General features: G+C 46.1%; 1 protein-coding gene across 1 annotated transcript in view; it reads right to left on the reverse strand.

Annotated features, from left to right (window-relative positions):
* Positions 1–269: 269 nt before the first annotated feature.
* Positions 270–24,861, reverse strand: part of LOC119179089 (cytochrome P450 3A43) — a 111,231-nt gene continuing 86,639 nt past the window's right edge. The window contains exons 8-14 of the mRNA XM_075869613.1: positions 24,106–24,202; positions 20,006–20,069; positions 19,830–19,938; positions 17,493–17,584; positions 16,399–16,539; positions 7,242–7,404; positions 270–514 (exon numbers count right to left, since the gene is read on the reverse strand). Coding sequence (XP_075725728.1) covers positions 419–514; positions 7,242–7,404; positions 16,399–16,539; positions 17,493–17,584; positions 19,830–19,938; positions 20,006–20,069; positions 24,106–24,202 — 762 coding nt within the window. The 3' untranslated portion in view covers positions 270–418. The remainder of the gene's footprint in view (positions 515–7,241; positions 7,405–16,398; positions 16,540–17,492; positions 17,585–19,829; positions 19,939–20,005; positions 20,070–24,105; positions 24,203–24,861) is intronic.

The raw sequence follows: 24,861 nt of genomic DNA on the forward strand, positions 1-24,861 counted from the left end.
TTTGCTACAAATTGTGCGATGTCGACTTTTCTGCAAGAGAAGAGGACTAGCCGGCGCCACGCATTGACATCAACATCTCCTTATATATATATTTGTGTATATATATATATATATATATATATATATATATATATATATATATATATATTAAAAATCTAATTTCACTCCTTTCCATCTGGACGGATACTAAAATTTTGTGGTGGTCAATTCATGGGGCAATAAGCTACCTTAACGAATGGATTAAATGGCTGATTGAAAAGCGTTGCAGGGCCCTTTAAGTGCTTTCTTTATTGAGAACTTCCACTGGAACATGCCAAGGAACAGTGGTTTCACAGCTTCATAGTTCTACCTAGTGGTGGAAAGAAAATTATGCCCATTGTTTTAATTCACAAGTACGGGTTCGCTTAGACGGATAACTTCAGTTCACTTGCCCCTCGGAGAGCCTATGCAGTCGGACGAACACTTTTTCTTTAGGGGTGGCCATAACAGAGTAGGTGTCCATCTCGAGATCACGCTGAAAAAGAAAACAAGAAAAATGCAGATCATCTCAGTGAACGTTTCCAAGGATCACATGCTCGAATACCACTGGGACGTGATATTCTGCAGGGCGAACAGCTTTCATTACGAAGATATAGTTCGTCCTAATATGTGTGTGGAGAATGAATGAAAGTTAAATGATTCCGACTCGCAATTCTTCGAGAATATAAAAAGCGATTCGAGACAGTGTAAAAGTTGAATTTTGAGTGGCAGAAATATGCTACAGTATAACGACACGTGGTACTGCTAACTATTGTCTAATATTCACCATTTTTAAGGCTATTGGAGCCCCTTCACACAGTCGATACCTTTAGTTAAGATCCTATTAAATATGGCTGACGTAGCTTCAATTAGAGTGGCCATACCAGTGAGTTTGAAGTTTTGTAGCAAGAGTTACCAAGCGAGACAAAAAATGAAAAGAATGTATGTATTAACCACAATAAATTATTACCAATAACAAAATATGAATGACAGTAATGAATAACATGTAGTAAGGCAGAACAATAGCACTTAACAGTGACGAAAGGTTGCGGTATCAATTCAAGGGGGAAAACGCATGCAGAGCAACTAATTAATGGAATGTCATGCCAAGAACGGCTAGCAGATCTAAGCGTGCTGCGTAATAATCAAACACAAAAAATGTATAGAAAGAACACACACAGAATGTGCGTGAACTATAAACGTTCGCAGCTCGAAAGTTAACGTACGGCTTGAAGACAAAGGACGCATAGAACGTACGCACAGGTATAAACGGAACCGACGCTAACTACCAAAAGTCACAGTTGTTAGTTTAGTGTGTTGAACAGAGTGGTTCTTTCACAAACGGGCTCGTGCAACAAGCAAAGTTGCCTTCGGGTTCCCTTTGACTCTAACACAGTTTTTGCAGTAAACGAGCACGACGCACAACCCCCCTCACGATATGAATGCATGCGTGCATAGGCGGCCCATAGGACGGAGAACGCACTATTGAAAAGCGCACGTTTAGCAGCAATCGGGGCACCGAGGGCGCTTTTGGCGCCATCTTGCTGCTAATGCGGAAAGTGCTTTGACATCTTCTGTGATCGGCTTATAGTGAGTGGTCAACTCTGTATATAGATAGTGCTCTGTTAGCAGGGACGTGCGCTTATATATATATTGTTAAGCGGTTTATTGGCGGACACTCAGCGATGATTAACGACAGCGACAGTCAATGCGGGGATCGACTCTCTGCGCGAGCTGCTCTTCTTCTTATCAAAAAGGGTGACCCACTAGAAGGCGCTGAAGAGGACGACCCACTGTTCAAAGGCTTTACCACAACTACCCCGGGTACGAAAAGGGAGCCGCCTGGCGACCTAACAGGTGGTTACAATGAGCGGGTCATGGTAGGCCTTCAGGCGCTCCACGTTAACAATGTCGCGTCCTCGACGACGCATGTTCGAAGATGGTTCGATGGTTTCAATCAAGTAGTTGACTGGGGAAGTGCATTGGACGACACGGTAGGGGCCTTCGTACTTGGGCAATAGTTTTGAAGATAGGCCAGTTGCAGTAGTAGGGATCGAGAGCCAGACGAGCGCTCCAGGGAGGAACGTGGGCGCAGTAGTGCTGGCGTCAGCGCGAATGACTTTTTGCCGCTCTTGATCATGCGCTGTAAAGGTCCTTGCAAGCTCTCGACACTCTTCAGCAAGCTTGGCTGTAGCAGAAATAGGCGCCCACTCGGACGGATCTGGCTTGTACGGAAGTATAGTGTCGATGGTGTGCGACGGGTGCCTTGCATATAATAAAAAGAAAGGTGAAAAGCCAGTAGTGCTTTGAGGGGCGGTGTTATATGCGTAGGTGACGAAGGGTAGAATGTCATCCCAATTTGTGTGATCGGCGGCGACGTACTTGGAAAGCATGTCGCCGAGCGTGCGGTTGAAGCGTTCAGTGAGGCCATTCGTCTGCGGGTGGTAAGCAGCAGTTTTGCGGTGAACAACGTTGCACTCTTTGAGAATGGCTTCGACGACTTCAGACAGGAAGACGCGGCCTCGATCACTGAGCAGTTCCTGAGGTGGACCGTGTCGCAGCATGAATCGTTGGAGCAGGAAGGAGGCCACATCGCTCGCTGTAGCCGCGGGGAGAGTGGCAGTTTCGGCGAATCGCGTGAGGTGGTCCACGGCAACAATGGCCCAGCGGTTACCAGCTGACGTTAGTGGAAGTGGCCCATACAAATCGATGCCAACGCGCCCAAACGGCCTGGCAGGGCAAGGTAGAGGTTGCAGACCTACCGGTGACAGTTGTGTTGAAGTTTTGCGGCGCTGACATTCTATGCACGAGCGAACGAATTTCTGCACGTAGCGGTACATGCCGCGCCAAAAGTACCGTTGGCGAATGCGGTGGTAAGTCTTCGATACCCCGGAGTGCGCACATTGCGGATCAGAATGAAAGAATTCGCATATGTCAGAGCACAGACTGCGAGGTATGACTAGTAGCCACTGGCGGCCGTCACCGTTGTAATTGCGTCGGTGGAGGAGGTCGTCGCGAACGGCGAAATGGTGGGCTTGACGACGCAACGCGCGAGTGGATGGAGTGGATGGAGTGGATGGATCAGTCAGCAAGTCTATCAGTGAGGCAATCCATTGATCCTTGCGCTGTTCAGTAGCAATGGCATGAATGCTAATCGAAGAAATGGCAAGGTGAGACACTGAGTTGTTGGCATTGTCATCAGGCAAGGGAGAGCGCGACAGGGCGTCAGCGTCAGCATGTTGCCTTCCATTGCGGTATAGCACGCGGATGTCATAGTCTTGCAGGCGAAGTGCCCACCGGGCGAGACGGCCTGAGGGATCTTTCAATGACGACAACCAGCATAGTGCGTGGTGGTCGGTGACGACATCAAATGGGCGACCATACAAATAAGGTCGGAACTTTGCAAGGGCCCAGACGATTGCCAAACATTCCTTCTCGGTGACTGTGTAATTAGTCTCGGCTTTAGTAAGCGTACGGCTCGCATACGCCACGACATATTCCGGGAACCCTGGTTTGCGCTGCGCAAGGACAGCGCCGAGGCCGACACCACTGGCATCCGTGTGTACCTCTGTAGGGGCCGTAGGGTCGTAGTGGCGGAATATGGGAGGCGACGTCAACAAACGACGAAGTGTTCTGAAAGCGTCGTCGCACTGTGATGACCACGAATGGAGAGGCCCGTTACTTCCGAGAAGTTTAGTCAGCGGCGATATGACAGTCGCGAAGTTTCGAATGAAGCGCCGAAAGTAGGAACACAGTCCTACGAAACTGCGCAGTTCCTTGACGGATGTCGGCTTGGGGAACTCAGTCACGGCCCGAAGCTTGGCTGGATCAGGGAGAATTCCGTCCTTGGACATGACGTAGCCGAGTATTGTCAGCTGTCGAGCTGCAAATTGGCACTTCTTTAGGTTCAGTTGCAGACTGGCGTTGCTCAGACGCGTTAAAACATGCCGAAGGCATTGAAGATGCGTCGAGAAGTCAGGAGCGAAAACGACGACGTCATCGAGGTAGCACAGGCACGTGTGCCATTTTAGGTCACGCAGAACTGTATCCATCATGCGCTCAAAGGTGGCGGGCGCATTGCACAGCCCAAACGGCATAACGTTGAACTCGTACAAGCCGTCGGGAGTGACAAAAGCGGTCTTCGGTCGAGCGTCCTCAGCCATACGTACTTGCCAGTACCCTGAGCGCAAATCGATGGATGAAAAGAATTCTGCTCCTTGCAGGCTGTCAATCGCGTCATCTACCCGCGGTAGTGGATACACGTCCTTACGAGTGATCTTGTTGAGGCGTCGGTAGTCCACACAGAACCACACAGAACCGTCCTTCTTCGTGACGAGAACGACAGGAGATGCCCAGGGGCTGCTAGAGGGGCGAATAACATCGCGACGAAGCATGTCGTCGACTTGCTCGTTGATTACACGGCGTTCTGTGGGAGATACGCGATATGGACGTTGCCGCAGCGGTGGCTGTGCGCCTGTGTCGATGCGATGCGTAACGGTGGATGTGCGGCCGAGAGAAGGTTGAGCGACATCGAAAGAAGAGCGGAATTCTTCCAACAGGCCCAAAAGCTGGGAACGCTGGCCCTGCGTAAGGTCGTCGGGTATTCAGGGACCGAATATATCATCGGATGATGAAGCAGATGTCGAAACAGCACCAAGCGTACAGGAACTTGAGCAGTGTATGTCATCGGGTTGATCCATAACTTGCGCGTCTTCGATGGGTTCCACGCTGCCGAGACATTCCCCTCGCACCAACGTAACGCCGTACGGAGATGAGTTCACAACAAAAATAGTGGTGCTGCCGTGAGTGAGTTGCACGGTCGCGAAAGGAACCAGCAAGCTTTTTTTTATGAAGACACGATGAGATGGCGAGAGGAGTGCAGCGGTGTCAGAAAGGCTTGCGCAGTAGAGCGACACCGCAACGGACGAGTTTGCAGGCACTTGAGTGTCGTCTCTGACGAGTAACTTGCTTGCAGCGGATGGACTGTCGGCCGGCGTCAAAGAAGAGAATGGCGTGAGTTCTATTTCTGCTGGTGCGCAATGAATGACGGCGTCGTGGCGGGAGAGAAAATCCCATCCTAGGATGACGTCGTGAGAGCATGAAGAAATTACGATGAATTCGACCGCATACATCACGTCCTGAATCATAAGGCGGGCTGTGCACATCGCCGTAGGGTGAATACTTTGGGCGCTGGCTGTACGGAGGGAGAGCCCACAAAGCGGCGTGGTCACTTTGCGCAGTAGTCGGCTAAGTTTTTCGTCCATCACGGATACGGCGGCTCCAGTATCTACAAGAGCATATGCACGAACGCCATCCACAAGCACGTCTATCACGTTCGACGGGCTTTCCAAAGGGCTTCCGCAGTTCGACAGCGTCGCAGCCCTTGCCTCGTGGACTGCGACGACTAGTTTTCCTGGTCGCCCTCGAGTGGACGTGGCCGCATTGGCGACAGTGAGCGACGTCGTGGAGATGGTGAACGGCGGGTAGACGGAACGGGGCGGGACGACGGTGACATAGGCGGCGGTTGGTCATAAGAGCAGCTTGACTGGCTGGGAAAGTTGGAGGCGACCTGCGGTTGCTGCACACGATTGCAATAGCGTGCTACATGACCGACGCAACCACAAGCAAAGCAGATGGGGCGATTGTCAGCAGTGCGCCATTGGTTTGCGGGTCGCATCCATGTCGCAGAACGCGATTGGCGAGCCGGCTGCTGATATGAGTGCATGGTAGGCGGCACTCGGGGCACGTGGGTGACGCCGGCGTATGTAGGCGAGACCGTTTCTCCAAAGGCCTGGGGCCTCACGACGGTTTCGGTGTAATTTAGGGGAACAGTTGCAGAAATCGGTGGGGGCGGCCTTGCAACAACTTGGGCGTAGCTGAGTGGCACAGATGCAGGAGGCGGCTGGTGGTATTCAGGGACGACCTCCGCGATTTCCTGCTGAATGGCTCGGCGGAGCGGAGGTAGAAGTGTACTTGATGGCTGTTGAGCATGTTGTGGGGAAGCAAAAGCCAGTAGAGAGACCTGGCGGGCAACTTCCTCACGCACGAACGACTTGATTTCGGCGAGCAAGGTTGCGTGGTCAGGAACTGCTGACAAGGCCGAGAGATCAGCATCACGTGGTGGCGGGCGACGGGTCATCAAGCGCTGCCGCCGCAGCTCGTCGTAACTTTGGCATAACATGATGACTTCTGCCACAGTGCGGGGGTTCTTTGCCAGGAGCATGGTGAAGGCATCGTCGGCGATGCCTTTTAGAACATGCGTGATTTTGTCAGCCTCTGACATGTGCAAGTCGACTTTCTTGCACAAGTCAAGGATGTCCTCGATATAACTGGTGAAGGACTCGCCGGTCTGCTGGGCTCGTTCACGTAAACGCTGTTCAGCTTGCAGCTTACGAACGGCCGGGCGGCCAAACACGTCGACGACAGCGGTTTTAAAAGCGGACCATGTCGGGAAGTCAGATGCGTGGTTGTTGTACCACATGCCGGCCACACCCGCGAGATAAAAAAACAGGTTGCCGAGTTTACCTGCCTCGTCCCAATGGTTGGGGACGCTCACGCGTTCGTACATGGCCAGCCAGTCCTCGACGTCGGTGCCATCCGCTCCGGTGAAGACAGGAGGGTCGCGGATGCCGGGAACACTGGGACATGGCGTCGGCGTAGGAGGAAGCGTTTGCTCGGAGGCGTCTTGGTACATGGTTGGAGGCACGGTACGGGATCGAAGCTCCAAGGGCATTGAATGCGGACCGAAGGTGTTTGAAGGGCAGAGCACTCTCAGCACTCTCCACCAAATTGTTAAGCGGTTTATTGGCGGACACTCAGCGATGATTAACGACAGCGACAGTCAATGCGGGGATCGACTCTCTGCGCGAGCTGCTCTTCTTCTTATCAAAAAAAAAAGGGTGACCCACTAGAAGGCGCTGAAGAGGTCAACCCACTGTTCAAAGGCTTTACCACAATATATATATATATATATATATATATATATATATATATATATATATATATATATATATATATATATATATATATATATATATATATATATATATATATATATATACACACGGTCCATTACTACAGTAAAACCAGCAGGGCTATCAGAAAAACCTTGGAATTATTTATGTTTTGAAAGAAGACAGTAACTATTTTCTGCAGACAACCTTTTAGCGCTACATAATACTAATATAATCGTGGCCTAGCCGAAGTGTGCGTTGTTCACCTACCTTTTGGCTCTCCCCCAGAGAAATGGAATAGTGTCTCAGTACCTGCGCTGTTACCGAGGCCAGCTCGGCAAGCGCGAGGCGCTGACCAAGGCATATGCGCGACCCCAGGCCGAAAGGGATGTAGGCGGTTGGGTTCACTGAGCGTTTGTTTTCTGGACTGAATCTGAAATCAAGAAATATTCATGTAGCTCTTCTCACAAAAGGCTGCTTGTGGTATATTTTGAGCGCATATACATTGTTTATGGACATAAGACAAACCAATTCAGAACGGATGTTGTACGTGTCGTAATTTATTCTACATGCCGCGCACATCATGAACATTGAAATGGTTTCATTTGTTTGAAATTTGTTATGTATAAGGTTTCTTGCGCCCTTAGCAGCAAATGCGGAATCTACAAGAAAGGCAAGATTCACCACAACTAGGAATGTTGATATCTGTTGATAGTGAAGGTATAGCGTTAGCAAAATATTTCGCGCAGATACGCCGACACCTAAAAAAAAGCCTTCTCTTCAGTGGCCGTTGAATGCACTTTCGAAGTAATCAGCTGCGCTGCCATCTGCACTTCAAGCTTCAGCGTTGCAAAGCAGGTTACCATCGCATTGACGGATGATGTACATGAAACAATTGGTTCATACTCCAACGCTGCTATCAAGGCATTTCTAAAGGGCATGGTGGCTCTCCAGGTCCTACAGAGCCCTAAAAAATCCAAATACCTCAAAAATTACTCATTTGTCTGGTTTCCTGCACATCTTGGACCAATTAAAGTGACTCCATCAATCAGAACAAGGAGGTGCATTTGGCTGCACGAGAATTGACTGACCATGTGCCGGGTGACGCGCCATTTCCTGGGCGATCTGAGCCTCTCGCACTTGCAATGAGATATGCAAGCACCATTACCTCTCAAGAAGAGTTTGCCCCAGTCACACATTTCGCTGTGCAGGACTCGAGCTGTCGCTGTCAGACTGCTCAAAAAAAAACCTTCCCGAGCCCTGCGGCGCTGCACACAATATACCCCGAATGGTTCGAAAGCCCAGTATGCCCCCTGTGAGATGGTTATGCTGATTTCGAGCATGTCTTGGGTGGCTGTGCCTTGCCGGCCCCCCTTTGAACCAAGATAAATTTAACAAGCTTAGTAAGGCACACGACTCGACTTCTCAAATCCTGACCATGCACAGGGCCCGCGCAAAAGCGTTCAGGCTTAACCTGACCGTCCCAGAGTGTGCCTAGCTAGGTGACGTCGAGTTAACTCGCTTCTAATGGGGACATAAAACGTTCATTTTCTTGACTCTGTCATAAAAGCTTTAGAAATTCCATCAAGAATAGTGGATCTGGACAACACGAATATTGTCTCGGGGAAAACTGATAACAATCAAAAACTGCAAACAAGTTATGGGGAACATATTTTAACCTACCGAACAACTTACTTATTAAAGGAATTACAAAGGGAACCTAAATTGAATTGTACTCAAAGAAGGCTTAAGCTACAAAGTAAATATTGGCCACGTATATCCATGCTTGTTTCCAATGACGCTGCATGACAATGATAGAGCCATCTGGCAGTAATGCAAATCAACGAAAGCTCGTTTTGAATGCACCAGCCCTTGCAGTTGGCAGCACCGCGTCGTTTTAGTGAAAGACCCTTAAGAGTTTACCGAAGCGTATTAAACACGCAGTCTTTTTTTTTCGTAGTGTCGCATTGTCAGTGTAGCGTAAATAAATTCTTCAATATTTACAATTTTGTATCTATGCAATTTCTAGGTAAAGGACGCTGCCAAACCCCGACATGTTGATGTTGAGTCGAAAATATGCATCGTACTTGTATTTTCATTGACAAAGTTCACAGGAATAATTTCAGCTACCAGATGAAGATGAGTAGGGAGGGTGGTGTTTTCAGCGTAGTCCTCAACTTTCACCAGGTGGCTAAATTGCAGGACAGACACCGATAGATAGACAGACAGACCAAAGACAATTTTCGCGCCGACGTATACCTGGAAAAACTATGGTGTTTAAGAATCCCAATTCAGAAAAATGTACAATTTGATGGAACATGGCCAATGTTCCTGTAACAAAAAATGGTAGTCGGGCAATGAAAACGTGTGTTTATTTTGTCGCGGTCCAACGCGAACAAAGCACAAGTACGCCTTAAGACAGCAAGAGCAGCCTGTTCTGAACAGCTGAGCCGCAAGATTGTCTTCTTCGTTTTCGAGTCAAGCCAGAGGCCCACTACCTAGTGTCCGCCAAGTCCCTCCATTATCGTTTATGTTTACATGTTGACACGGGTCATTTGCCTCCCTCTCAAAGAGCATCGACCTGATGCGAAGTCAATAATGCAGTTTTTTTAAGTAAAGTCTCGCGAAATCACTCGCTGACGTAAGGCTTGATGCGCACTACGTTAACGAGTTCAGGATGGTACTGGCGACGCTTCGTACTACTCGAACTGTTGGGAACAACTACGTAAGCGACGTCACTCAGTTGTTGCAGCATTCGGTATGGCCCAAAGTATCTTCTTAAGAGCTTTTTGGAAAGTCCTCGTTTCCGTACAGGTTTTCAATCCCAGACTTCGTCGCCAGTTTAAAATAGACGACTGTTCTGCGGTGGGCATTGTAGTGGTCTGCATCGTGCTCTTGCTGCTGGCGGATTCGTAAACGTGCAAGTTACCTAGCTTCTTCTGTGTGTTCTGTATATATGTCAGCGTCTGGTTCTATGTCGTTACCTTCGTGCGGTAGCATCGCATCTAACATAGTTCGTACTTCTGCCCCAAGAACGAGGATGAATGTGGTCATGCGGGTCGTTTCTTGTTTGGCCGTGTTTTACGCAAACGTTATGTATGGCGAGATTGCATCACAATTTTCGTGTTCAACGTCTACGCACATCAAAAGCATCTGTTCAATGGTTTTGTTTAGACGCTCTGTCAGCCCGTTCGTTTGTGGGTGGTAGGCAGTGGTCTTACGATGCGTTGTTGCACTCACCATCAGGACGTGATCCAAAAGAGCTGCCGTAAATGTGGTTTCTCTGTCTGTGATCACGACGGTTGGTGCACCATGCCTCAGCACAATATTCTCGATGAAAAAGCTTGCCACCTCCGCTGCTGTACCTCTCTGGATAGCCTTTGTCTCGATATAACGGGTCAGATAATCTGTCGCGACGATAACCCAGCGGTTCCCTCCAGTAGAAGTAGGTAGTGGGCCCGAAATGTCCATGCCGATCTAGTAGAATGGAGCTGTTAGGACCTGCACGGGTTGCGGGAGGCCAGCTGTTTTATTGGGTGGTGACTTGCGGCGCTGGCAGTCGAGACAGGTACGAACATGGTGCTTCACGGCTGTGGTTAGTCTCGGCCAGTAATACCTTTGCTGTACTCTGGCCAATGTCCTCGTGTAACCCAAATGGCCAGAGGTCACCTCATTGTGGTATGCTTTGAGTACTTCGGTACGAAGGGCTGCTGGTATGACGAGCAGATAGGCGGATCCCATCGACGAAAAGTTTTATTTGTAGAGCACTCCGTCCCGTAAACAAAACGATGACAGCACTTTTGCGAAAACTATCGGTGCCTTGTGAGATCTGCCATCCAAGTAGTTAATTAATCCAAGCAATTCAGCGTTGTCTCGTTGTTGCTGCGCAATGGGGTTCGTGTCGAGGACACCCAAAAATGCCGTTTCCTCATCCTCGGGTAGGGTTGCCGACTCAATGGGTGAACGGGACAGACAGTCAGCGTCCATATGTCGCTTGCCTGGCTTATGTATGACTACCATATCGAACTCTTGCAGCCTGACACTCTAACGCGCTAATCACCCTGTAGGGTCTTTAAGACTTGTTAACCAACACAGTGAGTGGTGGTCACTTATTACTTTGAAAGGGTGGCCATATAAAAATGTGCGAAATTTTGTAAACGCTCCTACCACTGCGAGACATTGCTTCTCGGTCGTGCAGTAATTAGCCTCAGCACGTGTTAACGTTGTGCTTGCCTAAGCGATTACCCTTTCTGCGCCCTCTTGCTGCTGCGCAAGCACAGCTCCAAGCCCGGCATTGCTATGCATCGGTATGAAGCATCGTAGGGACTCTCTCGTCAAAGTGGGCAAGGACTGGAGGTGTTTGTAGTGGTGGACGAAGATCGTTAAAAGCAGCTTCCTCTTCCTTCTTCTACTCAAAAGTGACGTCTTCTCTCGTCGGTCGAGTTAATGGGGATGCTATGCGTGCGAAGTCCACGACAAATCGTCGATAATATGCACAGAGGTCAAGAAAGCGTCTGAGAGTCTTTTTATCAGTTGGCACAGGGAACTGTGCAACGGCTGCGATTTTCTCAGGATCGGGACGAACACCTGCATGACTGACGGTGTGGCCAAGAAATTGAAGCTCTTCGTAGCAAAAGTGGCACTACTCAGGCTTCAAGGTCAAGCCTGAAGACGGTACAGCTTGTAAGACTACTTCAAGCTTTTCAAGGTGCTCGTCAAACATTGCGAAGAACACTATTGCATCGTCCAGATATACTAAGCAGAATTTCAACTTCAACCACTGAGTCTTTGAAAGGTAGCAGGCCTTGAACACAAACCAAATGGCAAGACCTTAGATTCATATAACCCATCTGGTGTCACAAAAGCGGTCTTCTCGCGGTCTTTCGGGTCCACCTCGATTTGCAAATATTCACTGCGCAAGTCCATTGTAGAGAAGTATCGAGCATGTCGTAGTCTGTCGAGAAAGTCATCTATAAATAGTGGATATACGTGATTCTTGATCACCTTATTTAGCTTCCGGTATTTCACACAGAAGCGCAGGCTTCTGTCCTTTTTTTAACGAGGACCACAGGTGACGCCCAGGGGCTTGGTGAAGGCTGAATGACGTCATCTTCAAGCATCCTGTCTACCTACTGTTGTATCACTTCGCGTTCTTTTGGAGCCACGCGATAAGGGTTCTGCTGAAAAGGTCTCGCCGTTTCCTCGGTAATTATCAGAAGCTTGGTTAGAGGCATGCGGCCAACTCTTGATGTTGTCGAAAAGCAATCTTGGTATTCGACCAATAGTTCGAGGAGCCTGTGTCGCTCATCTTCCGGCAAAGTAATGCTAAGGTCTAGAACAGGCGCTGAATCGAGTTTTAGCGCCTCGTCGACTACATCCAAGCAGCCTTTGGCATCTATGACATCGTCGAAGTAAGCGACAGCCGTTCCTTTTGGAAGGTGCCGGTGCTCAGCGCTAAAATTGGTCAGCAGTAGGTCCGTGCGTCCAGCAGCAACTCTTACGATACCTCTTGTGACAGAAATAGCATGGCTGAAGAGAAGCGAGCTTATTTGGTCTGCAACTCCTTCGGCGTCAAACTAGACAGTGGCGACCACAGAAACAAGCGTGCATGACCTAGGAGGAAGGATCACGTCGTCATCAGTAAAATGCAGTTGGTTTGCTCGCGCCTCTGGAAAATCGGGTAAGCCCATACGGTTGCAGAAAGTAATCATACTCTTTGGGATGTCAATGACGGCGCCATATTCTCGTAAAAAATCCATGCCAAGGAATACATCTCTGCAGCATGCGGCGATAATGATGAACGACGCAGTGAAAGGAGAACCTCTGATGTCAATGCTTGCTGTACATCTTCCAGAGGGCATCAATAACTGGCCCCCTGCCGTTCTTATTTGAGGGCACGTCCATGGCGTCTTCACTTTTCTGAGGCTGTCGGCGAGGTCCTGACTGATATTAGAGAAGTCGGCGCCGGTGTCGACTAAAGCTGTCACTTGCTGGTCGTCAAGAAGAATACTTAGGTCGGCAGTGACAATTTCATCGCTTTCATGGCTTATCGGCTGTACGACGTCATGCAGTGGAGCTTTTTTTTGTCATCTTCATGACATGCAACCTTAGCCCCGGAGGTCACCGCCCTCAGTTTCCCCGGCGCGGGCTAGGTGACCATCTTTTATTAAGTCCCGCATAGGTGCGGTGGTGCAACAAAGGCGAAGGCGCGGGAGACGGAGGGTGGTATCGGCGTCCCAGACCAGGCGGGTTAGTAGACATTGCCTCCTCTGCAGTGTTACGGCCGTTCTCAAAGTAAGAACGAGCTCCGTAAAAGGAGGTGTCGTCGCGGCGTAGATTGTGTTCGTCGTTGGCACGTCGACCGTCAAACCAAGGTCGGACAGGACGGAATGAATCACCTCGATGCCAGCAATGACGGGCAATATGGCCTGCACCTCCACAGTGAAAGCAAAGTGGACGCCTGTCGACTGTGCGCCATGCATCTGTTCTTCGTGTCGGTGGACATCTGAGCGTCTCCCCTGGCGTCGATGCCCATGGCGTGGCTGTGGATGGCTGGTTGTATGGTATTGGCATGGGTGGTTTCTGTAGTGTCTGCTCTTGCAGCGGTGACCAAAGGGCCATTGGTGCCTGGCGGTACGGCGTCGGCGTAGCGGGTGTTGGACGTCGGAGAGGGGCAGCGTAGCTCATGGGACGCTGCTCAGCATCAAGACCAGCCGTAGACAACGCTTGGTGGGTTTCGTCGCGAACGACTTCAATGACTGAAGCAATGGGCGTTCCAGCATCAGGAGTCCGAAACTTCTGCAGTTCTTCGCAAACGATCTCCCTAATCAAGTCTCTCAAAGAGCTCTGACTCTCAGACGACATAGCAATAGTATTAATTTGGACATTGCTCGACATGCGGTCGTATTGCCTGCAGCGTTGATGAAGAGTATGCTCGATAGCCGTAGCTTCCTTAATGAAGTCAACCACGGTACTTGAAGGGTTGCGCCGTAGCCCGGCAAAAAGCTGTTCCTTGACACCGCGCATGAGGTAACTCAACTTATCTTCCGTCATGCGCGGGTTAGCTCGACGAAAGAGACGAGTCATGTCTTCGGCGAACATTTCAATGGTTTCATTAGGTTTTTGAACCCGTAGCTCCAATAACTGATGTGTACGGCCACAGCGATCGACATTGGCGAAGGTATCGACGAACTGCTGTCGAAAGTCGGGCCAAGTTGATAGCTTGGCTTCTCTATTCTCATGCCAAGTGCGAGCACCATCGTCAAGGTAGAAATAGGCTCGAGAAAGGTTTTGCTGTTCTGGCCACTGATTTATCTTGGCAAAACGCTCGTAGTGGTCAAGCCAGTCGTCAGCGTCTTCATAGGCGCCGCCACTAAAGCGATAAGGAACAACTGGTTGAGAGATGGTCACCTGAGATGGTTGCATCGGAAAGCTGCCTTGGGGCACCTGTTGGGGGCTTGCGTCGGCTATTGGTCGAGGTGAGCGGTGCCTGGGAGGTTCCGGCGAGAGAGTGAGCTCTAGCGCGAGGCCTCGCAACCATCGACTGAAACGATGCACAGGAGTTGCAATTGGTGACAATGCGTTTGGACTGGATCAACGGCTCCCAGCAGGAGTGTGGAGCATCAGGCAGGGTTGCGATTCAGTACCTCCACGAGTGTCGTGGTACAACACGAACAAAGCACAGGTGCGCCTTGAAACAGCGAAAGCAGCGTGTTCTAAACAGCTGAGCCGCAAGATCGTCCTCTTCGTTTTCGAGTCAAGCCAGAGGCCCACTACCTAGTGTCCGCTAAATCCCCCCCATCAACGTTTTCGTTTGCATGTGGACACGAGTGAATATTGTATTGAGAGAGCTTTGTAACACTATTTAACCACTTGTAGAAAACGCTGCAAGTCGGCAGTTAAAGAACCGCAGAACATGCGAGCCAAACATTAGAGCGCGTCACGTGGCATAGAATATGAAATTATTTCCAAAGTCAGCTATAAATTGCTGCTTTTTCTGTCGACAAGTGAAGCCATACGGCCGACGTCAAGGCCTTTGGGTGATTGGAGCGTCGCCAGCTTCATAGTTATCGAGGGTTGCCAGCTGCGCTCACAATACGCGGAATTATTTTTTTTTTTGCCGACTGGTTTAAAGAATTTTCCAGTCGCTTGACGCGCTTACTTGAGCAAATTTCAACTTTCAACTTCTCAAGCAAATATATATACTTATTGATCATCAAGTTCACAAATCTGCGTTTGGCGTTCGTTTGTCGACGAATTTCAGTAGCTCAGTCTATATACGTATACGTGGTAAGCGGAGAAAATGTTCGTGGGAGCGACGCCACATCCTCCGAAGTCAATGCATGGGGCAAATTTTGCGCTTCCCTGACCTTCCTACCACGTGCGCATGCCGATGGTTCAGCGTTGAAGTCAAACATACGTTGGTGTAAGCAATAAATAAGGTTAACGACGTGCCCCAAACGTGCCTTCGACCGAATGTACGCACGTTAGCCAGCGCGTGACAAACGTGCCTCTATAGACACGTTTGAAGCCGGCATTAGTAACTGCTGTGTGACTTTGTCCTTAGTTACGTATATATTCAGTGTACCAAACGACTACGTGATGTTAATAAACTATTTTACTGTTATTTTTAATTCATATATAAAGATAAATCAAGAATGGTATGATTTTTGTTTCCGCATCTTTTGGGCTCGTTTTGTGACGAGTATTCACTTTTTGGCTCTGTAAGATCTAGCAACAATCTCACCACGTATCCACGCTCATTTCCATGCTGAGAGTAAGCAGCGCCTCCGAAAAAATAAATAAAAAACACCGAACAAGTCATTACGCCCACAGGGTGTAACTTCTTGCCCTTCGTTATCCCCTAAAGCTCAGTTTCTCAAAGCACTTGTCGGGACGTGGGAAGAGGGAATGTAAGTACAGCACGTGACAAATCAATTTACATACCTCTCGTGCTTCTAAGATTCTAAAAGCTTTTCGGGTGATTCATTCGTGAGCGGATCAACATTTTTGTTGGAGCAACAAGAAGCTTGTTTGAGAAAGTGCTACCAACCAAAACATAACTTAAGCACATAATATTTTTTTTAATTTCGCATTTTCTGTATAGTTTCTTCTCAACTTTTGTTACAGAATATTAGTCATTTGATATTCTCGGGTACAACTTCTTCTAAAGTCACATCCTGACCTAGCTATGTTTAGTGATTCTCTGTTTTCATTTTTTTCATGCTGGGCTGGGTGTCATGAAAGCTACTTTCAGTGAATAACAAATATTAGTATAAAAATATGAATACGACATAAACTGTGACAAGGCTGTCGGGTTCTCGGTCAGGTGCTATGCCATTTGTTTCGACATCATTTATGTTTTTAGTAAAAGGAAACACTACAACAGGTTTCATACCGAAATAAAAAAACACCTATATTTACCCACCTCTCCGGGTCAAACTTCTCCGGCTCAATCCAGTACTGTGGATCATGGTGCAACTGGTACGTAGGCACCATAACGGAGGTGCCTTTCTTGATGAGGTACTTTCCGTAACGATAGTCTTCTTCCGCGCACCGAGTTGTAAATCTGTGGCAATGATCGACATAAATTTATAAGCATGAATTCACAGCGAAGATTTACTGAAACATGTCTGTACCACTGAACTTCTTTACAGCACAAACTTACCGCTTTGAAAGCTCCATTCCTAAATTATCGACCAGGTGTGATCACGCGTACACTGACACCGTTTATTTTATTGTGCACCTCTGGACTTTTCAAGAGAAATGATAAAGCAAACCGTGTATTAAAAATATATAGAAGCTGTCCACTAAACACTTTATTTTTTTTGGAGTACTCATGAAATTGAGTCACTCTGGCAGCCGACATTTGTGTTCACTTCATCAAGCCAGAATTGGTTAGATAAGTAGGCTAGAAACTGGTTAGAAATCATCAACAAAACGCTTTTTCTGTACTATTTACACTGAGTTACTCTGCCTGTCTATCGATTGTATTTCTTCATTGCGAGCTGACGTATTTGAAGAAAAGGTAATCATACTACATGTGCATTATTTCGCTACGTACACATTCTGCACGCGCATGTTTAGTTTTTCTTTTTCCTTCCTTTTTCTGTTTCCTTTGAATAAACAAAGCAGTTGTCAGCCAGCGCTCTTGTTGCTTATTCTTTCTTAGTTGTTCGTTTCTGAAGATATGAAGCTAAGGGTAAGTGTGATTGTTTAGGTGTGAAAACATATTATATTGGGATGTCACAATGCTACAACACTTACTCTCAGCACACATATAAATAATGATTTATTCCTCTTTATATAGCTCATTACATGAGACAAAGTTAATCACTCCGAGATAGTCATACCCGAGGCTCAAACAAAATTTGACATATCTCATCGTGCTATCACTATTTTCTTTTATTTTTACTTTCGGTTTCGCAGGTGTTAAAATTTTCAAATACGCACGTTTCAACAATGCATTGCTCTGACACATTAGAAGCAGTGAGACGTAGATAGATCATTTCAAATTCTCACGTGATGATTGGTGGGTACAAACGCATGGTCTCGGAAATTACTTGGTTCGAGTACCGAAGCAGGTTCAGTGTGAACAGCGAAAGGTGGTCTCCCTGCATCAAGAAATAAAAAGAGGCATAAAACACGCCTGTGCTCAGATGAGTGGAGATCGCGAGAAAGATGGTCGCAATGACCAATGACCAATGACCGCAATGACGTAGGCAAAATGCGCAGCCTTAGTTTCAACGACGACAGTGTTTTTATGAATAGTTTATCACAGGAGTTTTAGTTTTTCTGTCCCTTCCTCAGCGCCCACCCTTCTTGGTCTAGGGGCTGTGTTCATACCTGTGAACATCGTCAGTCGAAATTGGAGATATTAATCGTATTTGAGGCACAACATTAATACAAAAGTGCTCGGTAATATCTGTTTTTAGTTAGGAAATGCATATATACGTAATTCTAAAGAACGGAGTGTTTATAACTATATATTCGCCGACAATTCGATGCTATGAACAAAAAAGCTGGTGTTTTCTAAGCGTAGCTGCATATTTAGGAATTTTAACTAAAGTGACCTGGCACCACCCACCAGTGGCTGTGCGTTTAGAAAATGTTGGTTTGTTCACACTACTGCATGAGGTTTGTGGTATTTCGACGTCCAATTTTAGCATAAAATACAGAACCCCTTCATGAATACATATGCGAAATAATGCAACATATACAAAACTTTATTTTGTCAAATGATAAGTACTGCGGAGATACTTTGTTGTATTCTTTCAATTTCCATAGAGGACGAAATGGGCACATGAACGCAAGAAAACAACGTAAAACAACGCAACCGAAAATCAAACTGGCGTGATGAAAAAACACAGAATATTCTTCATCGTTTGCTCTGCTTTTCTGAGAGTTCGAACTTTTCCTTACGCTGTATTACACGCCACTTTAGGCAGCTTGAATCTATAGCGCACTTTTTCACCTTTCCATTGAAAAATTGGGGCTTGTATGAATGAATTGCTTGATATGAAATAGAGCAGTATGTCAATGGCTACTAACAAGCACGAGCTACTTCATCGAATTTATCTTATTCATTCCCATCCTCTCAGTACACTTTTTACGGTCATACTCGGCATTATCTGCGCGTTCTGCTGAATGACGAATCTCCAAAAGGTCTCCAATTTGGTATCTCTATCACAAGCTCATTCAATTTGAGTATTGAGAATCTCTTATTTCTGTCATCACAGCCAGCTCCCAGTCACACAAGGCCTCATGGCGTAACTCTTAGTGCCCTTTTATTTACTACCACTGGCCACTATTTCCTCTTATGAATTATATGATCAGCCCGAACTCCCAGGAACTCCTTTGTGTCGGCTCCGAAACCACCCATTCCCCTTTGCTCTTGGACCTATTCTGCCTTGTAGCAAAATTGTATTAATTTGCCTATCATTGGGCATTCCGTCGCCAATTTCCAGCTCTCTGTTTTCTCGTGCTTTTTTTTCTACAAGTTCTGTACAGTGCACTTTATTTACTTTGGTGGCCTTTCGAAAAAATCAGTGTAGTAATTAGATTTGCAGTAATGAACGTGATTTATACAGAAGTTGATTGCTAACCAATTAGCTGAATACTGTTGGAACGAAACATTCAGCTAATAATAGTAATGACACTGGAAGTTTCGAGACTCATGTGTGAACACTGGCAATACGTGTATGCAATGATAGGAGGCTTTCCACTATAGACACATCCGTTACTTTTCTGCGAAGATATGTAGACTGCGGTGGTGTGCACACTACCTCGCCTATTTTTTTTCCGTAAATTTCGTATTCCCGATAATTCGTATTTATAAAAATTTATAACATATGGAACTATGTAGTCTTATATATGAAGTTTTCACAACACAACTATCCTCTTAGCTACTAGGTAAACCACGTAACATTGAAGCTCTGCAAATAGTTGGTGGTGGAAATATTACCCAAGTGTTAAGTATTATTATTGTGAAGTAATATACCACCAATATTATCGTTGGGTTCAAGTGCAGAAACGTTCACCTGCTTTTCAAGGCGCGTGGAATCACTAGTCAGTAAGGAATATTTTTCCGGAATTATAATTACGAGATATCTCAGTAATCCTTTACTGTTTCGCATCATTTATTTATTTATTTATTTATTTATTTATTTATTTATTTACCCAAATAAACCATAAACCCAGTACTCGTGACAGAACAATGTGCATCAAGAGCAAACATAGGAAGGTGGCATTCTAAGAACCTTATATCTTGCCTAATTACACATGGCTCATGCTTTCTTGGGTGAGGAAAGAAGAATGTCATATGCAGTATAAAAAAGCAACTTTTGGATGGACGCCCACCTCTTTTGCGAAGGCTGCAAGCACCTCTTGACGCATTTTTTCCTGTACGTCCGGATATTTACCCATTAGATAAAACCAATTCGTAAGGACCAACCTCGTGGTGTCGTATCTAGGAATGACCAAAGGAAAAAAGACTTATGACACTCAGAACAACCTTGACTCAGAGTCATGCTTACCCTCCTAAGAATACCACCATGCAGTTTGAAGCCAGTTGGTAGAGTGTCTCTGGTTGCAAGGGGGCTTCAAAGGAAGAAAAATTGGCATGGTGAAGTGCAAATCAGTTTGGCTCTAATCATGCATCGAACAAAATAACGGCGATCGGTTCAATTAACGACATCTCACACACTCTACGAACAGTCATGATGTGAACCTGATGGTATGCCCTGCTATTTCACCTCCAGAATTCATAATGCTGCTTTTGCAGTCTAAATAAGCATCACGAATATAAATATGAACGTCAGTTCCTGCATTTAGTACACCAAGTACCACCATTTACCATGGTATCATCTCACGTGTCACGATTTGATATGGTATGCAATCTGCGCCATATTCAGCAACCCTTCCAGCTCTTTTTCCTTCGGATCGTGCTCACGCGCCGTGTGTTGCCAACGAAATGTCTGCTTAAACGATAGAGCGGCCAACTTTTTTTTCCGAGAGGCCACTATTCAATTTTGTGCCAATAAATATTCAAGATCAACGTAATAAGAAAATGGACATTATGTATAATGGCACTTTTGCCAAAGTTATGGTTTGTGCACTGGGTGTATAATATCTGCAGAACATTGTGTTAAGGTTTTTTATAAAAAATAACCGATATTATAATAACCTATTTTTATTTATTTATAAATACTGCGATCTGTTGCCAGATCTTATCTGGGTAGTTCACAAATACAAAAATACAAACAATTTAGCACACTCGAATTGCCGGCATTCTTCAAACACTTGTAAGACTTCAGAAAATAAGACACTGGTAATGAACGAATGAAATAACAGAAAAAATTTATAACATATTCAGATGTGCTTCAAACATGGCTAAAGACTTTTGAGAAACTATATTGGTGTTAGGATTAATCCAGTCCGTTATAGTCCGAGTAAAAAAGAATGTTTAAATACTCTTTTTTACTCCTTGCTGTAAACAGAACTATGGTTAAAGCATGTCTTTGCCTTGTTTGATAACATGTTGAGTAAGAAAAATAATTCGAAGTGTAGACGTTCTAATGACCCCTGACGAGCTGATATACAAATTTTAATTGGCAGATATGGTTTCACTCCGTCACCGGGGGTAGTCGACGGCGTTTAACCAGCTCACTCACAAATATTCGGCCACAGGAATTGAAAATTAATTGAACTACCTTATGCTGTGCACGTCAAAGAATTTTAACATTCATTAGAGTGAATGGGTCACAGGTAATCACTGCATATTTCAACAATGGTCGAATGTATGACTTGTAGGTTAAAAAACGACCAGTAGGTGTGGATGACTTCAATGTGCGTATCAAAAAAAAAATAGCTGGCGCAAGAAACTAGAAACAACAGTATTGAAGTACTTAATCCGAGAAAGATTATTAGTGATCAACAGGCAGGCCCAAATATTTGTACTGTGTTAGTTGCATTGCGATACATCGTTCATGCTATATTAAAGGGAACAGGTCTCTTTTGGTAATGCTCATATAAACAGCTTTCTCGAAGTTATCCTTTGCCAAATGGTGCACCATGCAATAACCTTTGCCAAGTCACTATTTAGGTGCACCTGATCATCAACTTAACACACCTGTATACACATCAGTACCCTCTCCAATCCAAAAAAGGCCTACATCAGAAGAACACCACCATGCAGTGCAATCAACATACGTTATTCGTTGAGAAATAGCAAAGTAAGGCTTTAGGCCATAGTGTTGCAACGCACGTGTCCCTAATGGCATGATATCTCGAGAAAAAATGAAGCCGCAGCTCTGCCACAAAAGGGAAGCAATAAATGCGATAGCAACAAATTGGAAGGTCACGCGCACAATGGCAAGCAGATCAAAACGTTACCCACGTTTCATGCACAAATAACGCATGAAACGTAGTCACAGGCACAAACGAACGCGAATAGGCGTCTCAGTTGTAACTTCGCTGTGTCTGAAAAGCGTGCCCTATTCGAAAACGAAGGCTGCGCAACGAGTGCAGTGATCATTGTGCGCTCGGTAACTACATCAAAATCGTTCCGGTGAAAGCCCAAGGCATGCGATTCTCCCCACATCAAGGTGAGCAAGTGCGAGCGCGAGCCTTGTCTCTCCGTGGGGAAAAGTACGTGCGGGAGAAGAGAGCGCGCGCCGCCGCGTCATGACAATATGGCGACGCGCGCTCATTGCGTCATCTCGCTAGTAATGCATAAAACACAACAGTAGTTTTCAGAGATGCCCATCACCACCAGTAGGTTATAGATAAAAATAGCTTGCTATTTTAGAGTTGGAGAACATGCTCCTTCGTGGCTCAGTGGCTAATGCCTCGCGCTCACAATTCAGAGGGTGGACGATCGATTCCGTGCATTGGAGTCTTTTTTTGGATTATTTTTTCTTGCGTTTTTATAAATATAGATACGAATACATATATGGTGAATGATGACGGCGGCAAAATCCAGCCGAGAGTGTTCATATAATTGCTATCGAAAAATTAGCCCCGTATCTGCAAATGTCGTCGAAAGACGACAGTCTTGCGTGTGGAGAGAGTGAACAAAACATTTATTTGATGTTCTGCGCAAGAAAATAGGTGAATGGTATTCCGGAGGCACTGCGTTAGAGTGCATCGAGCGTGCAGCGGAGGTGAACGAGTGCATCAAGTCACGTCACACGTGAGACATCAGCGCAATCTGGCAGTTTCTTTTGAAAAACAAAGCGCGTGGCCATGCGCGCCCATCTCAGAAGTGATAAGCTGTAGAACGCGAGGCGACGGGTAGGTGCCACCACCATCTCGTCTTACCGAAGCGTTGGAAACACTCCCCGCTCCGTGCAAGCGTTGCATTGTAAGCGCAGCGTGATAAGCGTTATGTTCCTTAAAATTACCTATGTATGCGTTTTCTAGTAAGAGATGCACATGCAGAATATATGCGTGTTGTTATGGTGCCCCAGACATGCGCAATAATTGCTTTTTAATTGAAAATTACACAAGCATGAACGCTCAACCTTGAGTAACATTGGTGGTCGCTGCGGATAAGGTCGGCCGTTTCAAGTCCACGACGTTGGTAAGAGTGGACAGAGAGATAAATAGACAGAAAAAAGATAAACAGTCAGACAGACAGACAGACAGACAGACAGACAGACGGACCGACAGATCAAAATTTTTGTGTCGAAGGTCCCCAAAAAAGACTATCGTCTTTAATAAAGCATTATTGCACTGCTTATATATCACTGTACGTTCTGTGCGCTGACCACTTACATCACGTTGAAATGATAGACAGCACAAATACCGCTTTGCTTCTTGATGTCGTAGTACCCCCTTACACTACGTTTTCGGTAGTTACGCAAGATTGAATCTAAACGAGCTCTGATTTTTGTATATCAGACCTCGTTTGAATAAGCGGCAACCACACCAACACGGCGTGTTGCTGACGCGCAGTCGTTAATGTCACTGTGGAAAGAATGTGAGCGTGCAAAAGCGTGCCACTCAGCTAGTTGAGTCGAGAATTGCACACTTGAGTTCGAAGCCGGAGATTGCTGTGATAACGTGCAGTATAAGATTGCCACGTCTACTACAGTGCCACGGGCTTATTTGAAGAATACGAAAGCACCATCTAAATGTGTTAGAACTTACTCGCCAATTGAAATAGAAATATTGCATTTGATAGGCACAAGATGAACTAAATATTAGGGCTATTAGAACACAAATTGCGTAGGTCACAAGAAATACGTAGCAAAGATGGTTATTTAAAGACTTAGTGAAGTGCTCTATCTTATTATACTTTATTTTCTTTAAAGAATAAGGACAGAGCGTCTATGCCCACTATGTAATAAGTGGCAGGATTTTCAATCAGACTTCTTTGTGTGAAGAATGTGCAGTTTAGTGCTAGAGGTCTATTCAGGTGACTCATAATGTCTCCTTTCGATTCCTGCACCCAGATAATCATGCATTGTAAAATAAATGAATAAATTATTAAATTAAGAAATAAAAAAATAATAAAACCTTTGGCCTATTTTTTGCAGTTTATCCCAGGATGCTTTTGAAGCCCAGGTTTCAGGTTTCTTGTTTGTAATACAAAATATTTCCTAGTTAGCGTTGTCAAAGGCTTGTGTGATACCTGTGCCCTGTTTAGGCAGTTCATGTTTCTCGGGTTCAGGCACTTCTTCGCCGCGAAGACCATCCAAAAGCATCTGTGCCATGTCCGGTATTCGAACCTGAAGAAAACATTGCCACAACAATTTAGGCTGTATTCACAGTGTCTGCATAAGACAGGCAAAAAATTGCTGGTTAACGCTCTTATTTCATACCAGCCGACAAGAAATCATGTTGAGTACACAATATTAGGTATGGGCAAGTATGAAGTCGGAGTGACAACCCCTGAGCTTCAGCAGGAACTATGAAGACACTGTGAATACAGCCTAAATAGTACAAAATAAGAACTCTGTTGGACCACAAGATTATTTATTCTAATAAGTGTTCCATCCCCACAGCGCGTTGAATTTAATTAGCTGACAAGTTGGAGCCTTACACGTAGTCGTGCAAGCGTTTTTGCACTGAGACAGAAATGCCGATGGGCACGGTAAAAAAAGAAAGTTTCTTCGTAAATCCTGCGAAGACATAGTGTTTCTAGGCGGTATGTGGATGATGCGAAAAGAGGGGCCTGAAGTACTGCAAACACTCCTATGAAACACAGGATCAAGGTATGTGTGTTGAGCCGAACGACATGGGTCGAAGGTATCGCTCACGTGGAGCAGTAGCCCGCCAAGTCTGCCACGCTAACCCTGTCTGTAGCAACATCACCCCCATTTTATGTTTAGAAAAGCTTATTTCTGCAAAACAGTGAAACGTTTGCAGCAAGGGCGATGGTGTGTTG

The sequence above is a fragment of the Rhipicephalus microplus genome, chromosome 7, assembly GCF_043290135.1.
Source record: "Rhipicephalus microplus isolate Deutch F79 chromosome 7, USDA_Rmic, whole genome shotgun sequence".
In the NCBI taxonomy this organism is placed as follows: domain Eukaryota; kingdom Metazoa; phylum Arthropoda; class Arachnida; order Ixodida; family Ixodidae; genus Rhipicephalus; species Rhipicephalus microplus.